A 13,799-nucleotide genomic window follows, 5' to 3' on the forward strand; every position below is an offset into this window, starting at 1 on the left:
TTTTAATACTCCAGCACTGATTTTCACTGACTGCATTAATCATTTGGCAAGAAACCAGCAATGAGTGCCCACTTTCAAACTCAGCTCTTTGCCTTCGCTGACACTTCATCTATCCACCTATTCTACCAGAATCAAGCAAGATTCTCAGGGTAGCGGATGGTTTTCTAAGCCCATCATGACTTTCAGTATTTCTTTGCCCTCCTAACCCAAAGCCAGTACAGCCCAACCTAGAGAACAAGTAGACTGACCTGAGGAGGCATGCCCCAAGGCAGGGGTGGGCAAACTTTTGGCCCAAGGGCCACATCTGGGTATGGAAATTGTATGGCAGGCCATAAATGCTCACGAAATTGGGGGTTGGGGTGCGGGAGGGGTTGAGGGCTCCAGCTGGGGGTGCGGGCTCTGGGGTGAGGCCAGAAATGAGTTCAGTGTGCAGGAGGGAGCTCCAGACTGTGGCAGGGGTGTGGGTCGGGGGTAGGGGCTCCGGCTGGTGGTGCGGGCTCTGGGGTGCAGAAGGGTGAGACTGAGGGGTTCGGAGGGCAGGAGGGGGATCAGGGCTGGGACAGAGGGTGGGGCACTGGAGGGGGTAAGGGGCGCAGGCTCCAGGCAGCACTTACCTCAAGCAGCTCCAGGAAACAGCGGCATGTTCTGGCTCCGGCTCCTACGTGGAGGCGCAGCCAGGCGGCTCTGCCAATGGGAGCTGCAGGGGCTGCTGTGCGGAGCCCCCTGGCTGCCCCTACATGTAGGAGCCAGAGCGGGGACATACTGCTGCTTCTGGGAGCCGTGCAGAGCAGGGGCAAGCCCTGGACCCCACTCCCTGGCAGGAGCTCCAGGGCCGGATTAAAACGTCTGAAGGGCTGGATGCAGCCCCCTGGCCATAGTTTGCCACCGCTACCCTAAGGTCTACCTAAGAGCCAGAATGGAATGGTACAGTGGCGTGGAAGCACAGGAAGCAGTCAGAGCTTCAACATGAATTCAGTTTCATATCATTACAATCAAAGGAAAGGAAAGAGTAATTCTACTTGTAACGAAAGCAACAGCCCCTTTCGTTGCTAGCTCTGCTGCTTGGTAATTGGAAGGCAGAGGAAATTACACATCCTGAAATGGAAGTTCCAATCAAAATCACTGAGCAATAGAGTCTGTAGGGACTACATAGCACAGAACAGAGAAGTTTTCATTCACAGCCATCAGTTTTATTTGTTGTTGCCTGAAGTGGCACACTTAGCCTATCCGATTAAAAGCTTCTCAGCTGATTGTGGTGCGATCCACTGGGAATTTTGACAGCAAAACACCACCCTCCCAACAGCAATGGACATCAAGGCAGCAGCACTGGTAAAAAACACACGATTATGGTGGCAAGTAGATACAAAACCTCAGAACAAATCTGCTAAGCTGGAAATTCAAAGCACACTCCAGTGGACGGGATCCTCATGATCACAGATTTAAATTAAGCCAGAAAGTACCTACCTGGGTATTGTCTGTATAATGAAGATATCTTGGCCCCGGACAGATTCTTTTATTTCAACTCTTGTTTCTGAAGATGACAGAAAAATAGTCAGCCCTAAGCTGCTGCTTGGGAATGAAGCAGATAACGGAGCACATTAATCGCACCTTTTTCCCAGCAGGTCAGGAATAAGGGCCAGATAAAGCAATGGAGTTTTAAAACCCACTCAATCTACCCAGAGAAAATTTACATATCATAAACAAGTGAGTCGGCTGGATTTTCCAGAAGGCTGCTCTTGGGAACCAAGGAGTTTGCATGATGTAGCAATGAGATATTTGTAGTTACAATGGGATGTAAAAATAGACGGAGAATTAGACTGAACTGCAATAACTTTACATGGGAGTGGGGGGAGGCAGGCAGAGAACTACTCAACTCCTACAGGTTGTTTCACCTCCAAAGCAGCATAAATCTGTAAGGAGGTTTTCTATTTCCTTTCTCTTGCTGATGATCGCTGTCAACACCACACTCAGTGAACAAAGAAATATCAAACATGTAACAGTCTACAGCATTTTATGAACGGGGAATAAGCCCTTCTATATCTTAGGGCGAGATCAGCTCTGTGCTTACAGGCTAGTAAACAATAGCATGCAGTGCAGAATTCAAAGTCAGAATGTATCTTTTGTTTTGCTTTTGAAGCAAGCAGACACTCTCCCCCAATTGGAGAGAGAGAGTTTCAGGTCAGAAATCAGAGTCTCCACTTAAACCATTTCTCCCTCGCCACTCAAGTTTCAAGTTACAATAAGCCAACTAGTGAACCAGCTCTTCAAGCCAGAACAATACTACTAGGGTATGAAGACTTTTCAAGCATTCCGTTTCCATACATTCATGATAAAATAAGAGGCTAAGTTGGTGGGAAGGGGAGAGAAAGATGGGGCAGATTCAGCAGGTTGTGAAATTCAAAGTCCAATTATTTGGGCAATTGTGATAACTTAAAGGGATTTAGCTCAAAGAGATTAATGATTTGCAGTGCAGTGATGAAGGATGGATCTGTACCCTGAAGCAAATGTCCCGATTTAAAAGGTTATATCACAGTAAACTCAAAAGACAGCGAGCATGAGCCAAGACTCATGCAGAAAGACTCAATCAATCAGTCTCCATAAGTTAGAATGGCAGACTGCACAGATTGAAGAGCAAAACCTGAAAGCACAAGGTGTTCCGGATGATGCTCTATAACTGTATAAGGGCAGCAACTAAAATCCCAATAGCTTAAAATATCCATATTTTGACTGCTCAGGACTGAATCAGCACCCAGTGATGATAACCTCTTCTTGGGGCGTTTCAATGCAAAACTGGCTGAACATTCTTCACTGTTGTGGCAAATAAGCAAGCCAACAGACAGGCGGCAAGGTCTTATTGCTGACATATAAAACATTTAATTGTCCTAGGACTGGAGGTAGCTATAACACTGTATATCATTCTATGTACCACAAGGCAACTGAGGTCTGCTGGGTGGTCCTTGCTCCATTTCAATCTGGTTTGGGCCAGGCTCCCTAACAGACAAGTAATTTTCAGATGGGATCCTTTTTTCTAACTGTCCATCAGAGTCCCTTGCCTGTTTTGAAATTCATTGTATAGACTTCCACTTCAGTCATTCCTCCTGTTACTACTTACTCCTCTGTACAAATGGCAGTGGAGAACTGAAATTACAGCTAGGCCATTGGGCTGTTTTCAGCCAACACACACATTTGTTTCAACAAAGCACTCAGATATCTGAAGACAGGTGCTCAAATACATTTAAATAAGAGATAAAGTTGAACATGGTTCAAAGAAGAACTAGATAATTCACAGAGGACAGGTCCAGCAAGGTCTATTAGCCAGGATGGGCAGGAATGCAAAACCATGCTCTGAAGTGTTCCTAATGCCTAGCCTCTACTTGCCAGAAGCTGGGAATGGGTGACAGGGGATGGACCACTTAACGATTACCTGTTCTGTTCATTCCCTCTGAAGCACCTGGCATTGGCCACTGTGGGAAGACAGGATACTGGGCTAAATGGACCATCGGTCTCACCCAGAATGGCCATTCTTATGCAACTTCTAGGGCCCTCTTTGAGTAACTCTTTGAATTTGCATTCTCTAGACTGAGATGACAGCGCTGGTAGAGAGATCATCCAGTCTTGTATAGATGGGGAAACTGAGGCACGGACCAATTTAATGACTTGCCTAAGGTCATACAGGAAGTTTAGCAGAGGCAGGAACAGGAATGATCTCCTGACTTAAAAACACACGATCATCCTTTTCCCTATAATATTTCTCTGTTACCTAGTCCCTTATTACACAAGTTTGGTCAGCAGATTTCTAAATGTAATAGTGAGACAGGCTTGCAAGCACAGTAACACTGACTCACCTCCATTGGTTTCCTGGTACACCGCAGATTTTCCCAACTCAACACCAAGACGCCTGATAAAAAGGGGGGAGGAGAGGGTTAAAAATAGATTAAATTGGTTTGTTTTCTAAAGCACTGGTGTTCTGAGGCATTAAATGGCTCACCATATGAAGCTTCACCTTATACAGTGTCAAATAAAAATTACAGCATGTGTAAATCATTTATCAAATTACCAAATGGAGAATTTAGTACAAAAATGCAAGCTGCAATGTTCAAATTAAGACATTCATTTTAAAAGCCAAGTGTATTAAGTGTGACTCAAAGCTCTTTACTTGTGAAGGTATTAAAAAAGGCTATACAAATTATCTAGTCTCTTCAAGAATGCTACCATCATTCCCCTGCCAAGTAACTTGTTTACTTTAATATTATACAGTGTGGTAGGAGGCAGAAGCAGTACTGGGGCAGACTGTTTGGCTGCAGATTAATGATATACCAAGAATAGTCAGTCTTTTCAGATCAGATGCTATATCTCCAATGGTATAGAATAAAGTGTACTCTCAGCCAGAAAATACATATTTTAAAATAAAATGGGATAGAACCCAAATGACTGCAAGAGTTTTGTACACATTCCTTATTACTGACCTACTATACCTGCCCCAACTGCACATAAGATCAATACCCACACTGGGGTCTATGAAAAAACCCAGAGTTAGGAGATTTGAATCTCAGAATAGAACTGTACATTGAGTTTATGTGCTTCTTCGCAACACATTAACACACTTTTAAAAATTCACCCCACTGACCCAGCGTCTCTCATCTTCCCTTGCCATCCTTCTAGGGTCCCACTCACCTGTCTGGATTGGTTTCATTTTCAAATCAAGTTTTTTGATTTTTCAGATTACTTTTTACATTTTTCTGATGTCAGAAATACATAAAACTAAAACCGTCCATTAGCAAGAAGTAGTCGTCAATTAAAGGCATCTATTTTTTATGTACAGATACACAGAATACAAAGCATAACTGTTAGAATTCTACCTACTGTTATATACTAAAGATCCTTTTAACAAGCCTCTTGGGGTATGTTGACACTGCAGTAAAAGCCTGGGCCAGCTGGCTCAGGCTGTGGGGCCACAAAACTGGAGTGTAGATGTTTGGGCTTGGGCTAGAGCCCAGGCCCTGGCACTCTCCCAGTCAGTGCCTTAGAGCCTGGTCTCCAGCCAACAATCAAGTGTCTATACTGCAATTTTACAGCCTCACACCCCAGACAGCTAACCCAAACCAGCAGCTGCTGTGTGGCAAGTTTTTACTGCAGTGTAGACATACCCTTAAAGGACTCCATTGTTTTATGAAGTAGGTTTCATTACATTGTGTGTGTGTATTTAACATATTTCCAAATTAATTTGCTGTATTTAAAATTTAACTATACTAAAAGATAATTTGTTTAAAAGATATCTGATTACAGATGTAATTCATCTAGAATGTTCAGCTAAGATCTCAATGACATGTAGATGCTCTATTCTGCACAAGTGTGTGTTTCATCTCAGCTGAGTCACAGGGTAGTTAGATTGAGCCCCGAATATTCATAGCCTTTTCAATTAAAAGGATTATTCACTGAATTACCAGTTGTAGTTTTGAGTCTAGTAAATACATTCTTTTAACACATGGGTTTTCCTGTTAGTTTCATGGATCCTTATATAAATACAAAGAACGTAGGCACATGCATAAATATTTCAGTTAGGAAACAAACCTCAAAATAAAGCTTATTTTTGAGAACATATAATTATCCTCACCTTGTGTTACAAGCCTGTTCTAGCCACAATTTTTATTGCAACTGACCTACAGCTAGAAAAGATACCATAATTAACCACCACCTCATCCTACACAGCTAAGTGCAGTGATGGTGCAGACATTCATTTATAAGGTGCTCAAGTGTCTAAAAATGGCTTAGTCTGCAAAAGGTCACATATAGCCAGAAATGTACTGAAAAGGAGCTGGTGGCTAGGATACTGTGGTTTTCACCTACTCTGTGGCTGTTATTTGGATTTTAAACTGCCACCTGCATTGGGCACAAGGGAGTTCTGTTTACTATCTCATTTGAAGGACACTAGGTGGTACTATCAGTCTGTAGTATTATTAAAGGGTAGAAAAGGAAGGTGAATGTCTCCACTTTTTATTACTGCCGAGGGTCCACACGTATTGCTATTACATTGCTTTTCAACCATGCATATTGAAGTACTTTACAAAGAAGATATCCCTTATCCCTATTTTACAGATTGGGAAACTGAGGCAGAGAGTTTAAGTAACTTTCCCATGGCACTCTTAGTACTAGTCAGAAGCAGAACCAGGAATAGAATCCAGAGATTAATCCCAGTTCCTTGTCCTATCCAGTGGGGTATGCTAACTGCTTAAAAGTGCAGGCAGACAAGACATAGGACCCGACTCCTAGTGGAAGGGACACAGCAGCCTACAGTCACCTAGCAAAGTCTGTCACCCAATAACAAGGTAGCTCCCTTCTAAGTATCACTGCTTCAAATGAAAGCCGGCAGCTTGCTATGCACAGCCAAGCTCTGATAAACCTGAACGGATCGCTGTCAGGCTGTCACAGCAAATGCAAGTCCTTCAGTTGAAAGGCCTGAAGAGCATTAGCTTCCATTTTGTAGCCTGATGGGATTCTGCAGCCCTCCTGACCACAAAGCCAGAAACGTAAAACCATGGAAGTTTGGCCTGCTACTGAGAGATTCAGCTCAAAATCTAGAGAACAAAAAAACCAAAAACAAACACAAAGCATTGGAAAAAAAAGATGCCTAAAAATGCAAGCTCTTTCCTCCATGAGCACACAGAAATTCTTAACCATTTTTTGGAGATACATAAATTCCAACTTCACAAGCAGGCAATTTATTCTGCTTTCTCCATTTGGAAAAGGTGTTCTGCTAAAAGAGACTGTCACCCAGACACCTGTAGCCAACCACTGATCTAAGGACAGTGAGCAATCTAAGCTTACGGGAAGCCTTTAAAATACTTTAGCTGGAAAGATCTTAGCAAAATGCCATTTGGAAAGTGGCAGATTCAACACTGCATAGTGTAAGATAAATAAAGAGAAGGTCTGCAATGCTTTGAGAGATTGCACTGGCAAGAACCCAGTTACGCAGAGCAGGAAACAAGAGCCTGATGCTTCAGAATTAATAATAGAGTAGACGATGCAAGCTAGGTTCTGTGCTGCTGAAATAAGAGGCTAAAAGAAGGCAAGTTACTTCTCTGAACAAGTGAAGGCCACAGAGTCAACTTTCAGTGTAACTGAATTGGCGCAGCTCGGGTTTAGATAACAGGACAAGTAAAAGTATTGAGAACACACTTGTGGATACTGTCATCAGCCCACAAACCCCAAAGCAGGGATCGGCAAACTTTGGCTCGCAGCCTGCCAGGGTAAGCCCCCAGCAGGCTGGGCCGGTTTGTCTACCTGCCACGTCCGGCCGATCATGGCTCCCACTGGCCACAGTTCGCTGTCCCAGGCCATCGGGGACTGTGGGAAGCGGCAGCCAGAACACCCCTCGGGCTGCGCCACTTCCCACAGCCCCCATTGGCCTGGAGCGAAGAACCACAGCCAGTGGGAGCTGCAATCGGCCAAACCTGCGGACGCGGCAGGTAAACAAACTGGCCCAGCTCGCCGGGGGCTTACCCTTGTGGGCCGTGGGCCAAAGGTTGCTGATCCCTGCCCTAAAGCACTGACTGCTCAAAAACACTGGAGAAAGCAAGAGTTGCATTTCAAGTTACCTTTTTTTATACATGGATTATTATTTGTACAGCTTTTTCTCAGTAGACAGACACCTGATCTGCAGTGATTGTGTACAGAGCCCACCAGCCAATGGTTTCATAAAATCTAGGCAGTTCAGGCAGATTCAGGCCTTTATTACTTAAACCGAGTTGATATAAAGTACTCTAAATTGGTTTAAGTGTTTCTACACAAAGGAGTTACACTGATTTACTAAAATCAGTTTGTGCACACTTGTGTAGTTAAAACCTCAGTTTTCAGCTCTGTCCTAAAAGGATGCTGATAACAGCCTTGACTAGATCAGGGTTCTATCAGTTGCTTGTTTACCCCTTAAAGGCAGAGGCGGGGCAAGGGCGATGTCAGATTCCCTCTGGAGAAGACTGAATTCCACAGAATTACTTACTATCATTTATGTCAACAGGAGGTTTGCACAAAGGTCCAGGGTAGAATATGGCCTTACGGAATAAACTTATAGTTAGAAAGACAAGGTGGGTGAGGTAATATCTTTTACTGGACCAACTTGTGTCGGTGAGATAGACAAGTTTCTGAGCTTATACAGAGCTCTTCTTCAGGCCTGGGAAACATACTCAGTGTCACAGCTAAATACAAAGTAGAACAGATTGTTTAGCATAAGTAGATAATACATTTCAAGGGACCATTCAAGGTGAAGTAGCTCATTAACACCCCTCCAGTCATAAGGGGGAAAGGCACTTGGAGATGCAGGGTTGTTGAGGTCCCAAAGCACAGGCTCCAGCATGAGCCTGAACATCTACACCTCAATTTTACAGCCCCCATAGCCCAAGCCAGCTGACAGAGGACAGCCATGGTGTTTAATTGCAGTGTAAATGCTACAGTCAAGGCCCTGTTAACTCCATGACAAGACGGTACCAAATCCCCCATCTACAACTTTGTGACAACAACCCCTACTTTTAGTAGCAATGTGAATTTATTCCAATACTCTGGAATACCCTCCATTCTCATCCTCAACGGCTCAGAATTGAAAATATTCATTGATGATGTTATTATTTTTAAGAATGGGCTTCTTTGCTATGCTGTGCAGGTGGCCTGGCCCATTTTCCAGGCATCAGCTCCCCCAGTGTTGTCCAGGTTACTCGTCGCACAACCTCCCTCCCAAGATGCGTCAGGGAAGCAAGAATCTTGTAGCCAGCATCAGCAGCTCACCTCCCCGGGTCCCTGCCTTGGCTGCTGCACATTTCTCCAAGCAATTCAACTCATCAGCCTACAATTTTGGCTCCCCAGTTCTTGGCTACAAGGTGAACCTCTGCTGCCTCGCTCCATGGAACAGTGCAGGGAGCATGCAGTAATCCAGTTAATTCCCCCTTGTGCTGGAAGATGGAGAGCAGATCCCAGAAGGGCAGACACACAAAACAAGATGTTAGATGCCTGGTTACAGCAAAATGGCAAATTCTGCAACGAAGACACTGATCTTTGTGGAATTGTAGGAAAATGTCGAATTGCACAACCAGAGTATCATGGAGTCCATGGAGCCCTGACTGAGATAGAATGTGGCAGTTCACACCTCTCAGCTGTTTCAGGACTTCTCCAAACTCAGGCAGACACCATCACATTGGTTTATGCTAGGTTCACATTTGAGGGTTTTTTGTTTTGTTTTTAAAGTGAGAGCTGAGATTCTGGAGAACAACTCTGCAGCACGGGATGAATTCTGCAGCACTGCAGAGTACAAATTTCCCTTTCTTTCTAGAGTGTACTGAAGATATTTTAAACTAACAGCATGGTGGACTCCTCTCCACACATTTCGTACAGTCTTACTTACAATTCAGATTTTAAACTCTTTCAGGCAGGGGTTGTAGCTGTCTTCTGTGAAGCACCCTGCACAATTGTGCCCGATAAAACAGTAACGACTGAGACAAGAAAATACAGCCTTGGCTTGATGGTACTTCATCTATATGACCAGGCAAAACAATACAGGTTCTTACCACTAGCAACAGGTTATAATTGGGAGTTTTCTTCATTTTTTATAATTAGGTGTACAAAGACTCTTCACAGATGAGTTAGCATGGTGAAGATTATACCTACTACATTTGCTTCCTCCACTCTATGCCAGATACCAAATGCACATGCAAAATTATCTCAACATAATTTACATTCAAGCCTCAATGAAAAATCAGGATTTAACACTGAAATTAAACAGAAAATGCTGTTTATATTTGCAGTTGAAACCTCCCAACCAGGATATAATTTCATCCTGGCATTGACCTTCTGGTGACACCACTTCTTCATTAGCCTCTACTCAGTGAGACACCAAAAAAGGCAACAGTTTGTTCAAAATTGCCTGGAGTGCTACACTATGGGTTGTAGACCATGCTTGGGCTGACTGAATAGGAGTGACTGTGCCCTACGACCACGATAGCAAGGGCAAAGAAACCATAGCCTGGGCATGAGCTGCCTCCTGTAAAACTTTTAAATACACTCTACAGTCAGCCATTCTTCCTAGTGCAACAGCAACCCTGCAACAAGTTGTCTGATTTCTCTTGATTTTGAATGGGTGAAAGGGGAAGGACAAACAGTAGATACTTTTCCTACTATACACACAGAGATTAGGTTTCATGTGAGCAGCTCACATATCTGAGTAAGGCCTATTATCAAGGATACAAACCTGGCTTTTCCCTCCTCACATAACTAGAGCCTAGCAAATTCACAGATATCTGCTTTATATCCATGGATGCAGCTGTATTGTTTACCATCTTTGCAGATCCAATCCAATATTTTTTAATCCATGCACAGCTCTAGCACAGCAGGTCTTAATTGGGGTCATTTCAGGGGGTCCTCCCGTAGGGCTCCAGCCCCACCCCTACACCAGGGCTCCAGGCTTCTGCCCCTCAGGGCCCATGGAGCCCCTGAAACTACTGATGCCCTGTTGAGCATGCCCTCTAGAGCAGCAGTTCTCAAACTTCATTGCACCGTGACACACATCTGACAACAAAAATTACTGCACGACCCCAGGAGGAGGGACCGAAGTCTGAGCCCACCCAAGCCCCACCGCCCCGGGGCCAAAGCCCAAGGGTTTCAGCCCCGGGCAGGGGGCCTATAACGTGAGCCCTTCCACCCCAGGCAGTGGGGCTTGGGCTTCAGCCCCAGGACCCAGCAAGTCTAATGCCAGCCCCGATGACCCCATTAAAACAGGGTCCCAACCCACAGTTTGAGAACTGCTGCTCTAGAGGGTGCTGGTGTGGATCCAAATTTTTGTATCCCCACAGGGCTCTATACATAACTGCAGACTTGAAAGAAGCTAAGCACCTGCAACTTCCACTCAAATATCAGAAGCTGCAGGTGCTCAGCACCTCTCAGTATGAAGCCTTGCGGGCATCATTCGTTCTAGTCAGGATGATAATCAAACAGCTGAACCATTAGCATATGTTATGCAGATACTCCCTTACCTTTTCCAGTCTATTACTTATGAGTGAATCTCCTCTAATGTGAGAGAGAAAGCAAGCAGAGAGACATTATCCAAAATAAATTCCTGTTTGGTAAAACTACTAACTCCACCCAAGTCACCCAGAAACTCCCTCTCAAGGTGCCTCAAAATCCTATACTCCAGGCTGTGCAGTGACAACATTCCAGCAAAAAACAATGCTGCACTCATTTTACATTCTTTCCTGACACCGCCTGCCATCCTTCAGTTATGAGTTTACCTCCTTTTGTCCAGGGCTCCAATGCAGTTTTATTCTTCAAGATTTGGTACTGTCCTGCAGTGAGTCTTCATGTTTTAGCATGAAGGAGAGTGCGTGCTGTTCCCTACTCCTTCCACTCTGGGACATATAAAGACAGGCGGCACACAGAGGCCAGGGAGCATGAAACTAGCAGCCCTGTGGGTCTGTACTCCGATTCCCTCACATCATCCACTCTTTTGCTTTGGTCTTCTCCAAGAGATCCCTGCAAGGAGGGCTGGACACAGCTTTTTCCAGGAACCCAATAGTACTGCCTCCTTCTTCAGCTAAAGAGAGTTTCTCATGAGCTAGGAGCACTTCTCTGGTTTAAAGGAGTGGTGTACAGGGCTCATTATGATCACACAAAGATCAGAACGCCCATTTTTAATCCTATCCTTATTAGTCCATTCTGTTTATGCTCACAATTTTCTTTCCATCGTTAGATCCCCATTATTTTCCATACTTCGAGCCAAATGAATGCTTATATATTTTATATTACACACACACACCCTCCTGCAGTATGCACAAGGTTAATAGTAGTACCATGTTCCAGAACACACTGGCATTCTCATGCATTTGGTAGGCATTAGTAGACTTCAACTCCTCCTCTCAGCTAAGCGTGGTGAGTGGTACATAGCATTTGTATCCTCTGTATGAAATACATTCTGCAATCAGAGAACGAGATCCAAGTGCATCTGTGCTGCTCCTATATTTAAACTGTTTTGTTCGCAGAGCAGATGTTACTACATCTGAATGCAGTGCCCACTAGAGCTGCAATGGTCAAGGAACCGTCTGTCTTACAAAAATTGGTATTTTCCAAAGGAGGCTTATAATCAGGCTACACAGATCCTCCTAGCAACAATGTGACATCAGTAAGGGAAAGGGATTAAAAAAAAAAAAACAACAACAAACCCAACAGTAAAAAAAAAACCCACAAGTTTATCTGAGATGCAGGAGAGTCTATGGGATAGCTTGGGGAGGGAAGGGAGGGCAGAGTTGTGCTATGTAACTGAAGTGTCTGTGTTGTTTAAAAAGGAAGTTTTGCAAGATATTAAGTCATTCATGATACAGCATATGCTTAGCTCCAGCACTGTCAAACATAAGCCAATCAAAAGTTATGGAAATTCAAAGTTAAAGCTAAATCTGTCATTTACTCACCCATCATACATTAGCAATGTAGGTGTCAGTAGCGGAGGATCTTAAAACTCTAAACTTGCTAGGAGTGCATAAAGTGGGTATTTGAACCTTGAGAGTTTCATTCTTGAGAGAAATAGCCAGATGCTTAACATTTAATCTTTTGAAATATTCCTCACATTTTCTAAACTGCAGGAGAATATAAAGTGGGACTACTCATGTACTTCCACTACTCTTAGTGGAAGAGTTAAAACATAGATCCTAAGGTGAATATTTGCAGGTTAAATACATCTTAATTTGTAGATTAGGTACTGAATGCCCTGAATAGATTCAAGGGATATTTCACCACATTTCCAAAGTTCACTTACCTCCTGATTTTACCGGTTGCAATATGCAGACTCCACACACTTCCCAGACCATCTACCTCCCCCTCCCCCCAAGTCCAATTTTAATTGCTGGCTCCCACTTAGTGTGATAATCCAGCATGATAATCAATTCTGCTGGGCTCATTCTCTGCACAAATGAAGAGTGACAGAGCTTGCATATGGGGAGTACAGTTAAGTCACTCTTTCCTAATATTGCGTGTTGTTTTAAAGTTCTTTTAAATCTTATTCTAAAGGGCCACACACACACAAAAAAAAAACTTTAAAGAAAACACACAATATTAGATGACAAACTCACCCTTATAAGCCTGCTCCAACCCTATTCAAAGGTGACTGACATTCCCAGCAGACTGCCTGCTGGGATATCACAGTGAGTGAAAAGCCAGCAGCAATGCATCTTTTGAACCTGAAAAAACAAGGTAAATGTTACAAGTATACTGAAGTGGTCCCACGACCTATTGGGGGAAGTCAGTACAGAATACTTGGAAATTGCCTTTGAAAATTATTACTTAACTCCAGCAGATCTTTGCCATCTCTAACTACTCTGAGCCTATTTCCTCCTAGGGTTACCTATATGTTTTGGGATTGTCACTTTAAACAATGAATGCATATAAGAATATTGACTTCATACCACCAACAGCTCAACCTCTGTGATTTAATACAGTTAGGCTGAGGCACAAAAGGAGGGGGCTTTTATTCAAAATGTCACTGGAAGCCATCCAGTGGATTATGGTTATATAGTCTCGGGGGGCAGCTATGTTCCTATATCCAAGGATGAAGTTCCAGACATCTTTAAATCCTCACATCCATCTCTGCCTGATCAAATAAGATAAGAAAGCCGATGAAAGTGAACTTGGTAAGTGTGTGCTACATACACAGTTATGCTTCCTGACCTTTGGAAGCCATAATCCTGCAAAGGTGAAAGGTCCTATATTATCCCCCACTACATCTTTCAGTGAAAGTTCAGTTGTTAAAAGAAAAAAGAAAGCCCAAAGACCTG

General features: G+C 43.7%; 1 protein-coding gene across 5 annotated transcripts in view; it reads right to left on the reverse strand.

Annotated features, from left to right (window-relative positions):
• Nucleotides 1-13,799, reverse strand: part of PRPSAP1 (phosphoribosyl pyrophosphate synthetase associated protein 1) — a 44,091-nt gene that overhangs the window by 25,295 nt on the left and 4,997 nt on the right. For 4 of the 5 annotated variants that reach the window (XM_084646991.1, XM_084646990.1, XM_084646993.1 and 1 more), the window contains 2 exons: nt 3,846-3,898; nt 1,465-1,531 (listed from right to left, as the gene is read on the reverse strand). In XM_084646991.1, coding sequence (XP_084503117.1) covers nt 1,465-1,531; nt 3,846-3,898 — 120 coding nt within the window. Of the gene's footprint in view, nt 1-1,464; nt 1,532-3,845; nt 3,899-13,097; nt 13,206-13,799 lie in introns of all 5 variants that reach the window. The other variant, XM_084646994.1, reaches the window with a different exon arrangement.

Source organism: Lepidochelys olivacea, assembly GCF_965140295.1.
Source record: "Lepidochelys olivacea isolate rLepOli2 genome assembly, chromosome: 14".
NCBI classification, from domain to species: Eukaryota; Metazoa; Chordata; order Testudines; family Cheloniidae; genus Lepidochelys; species Lepidochelys olivacea.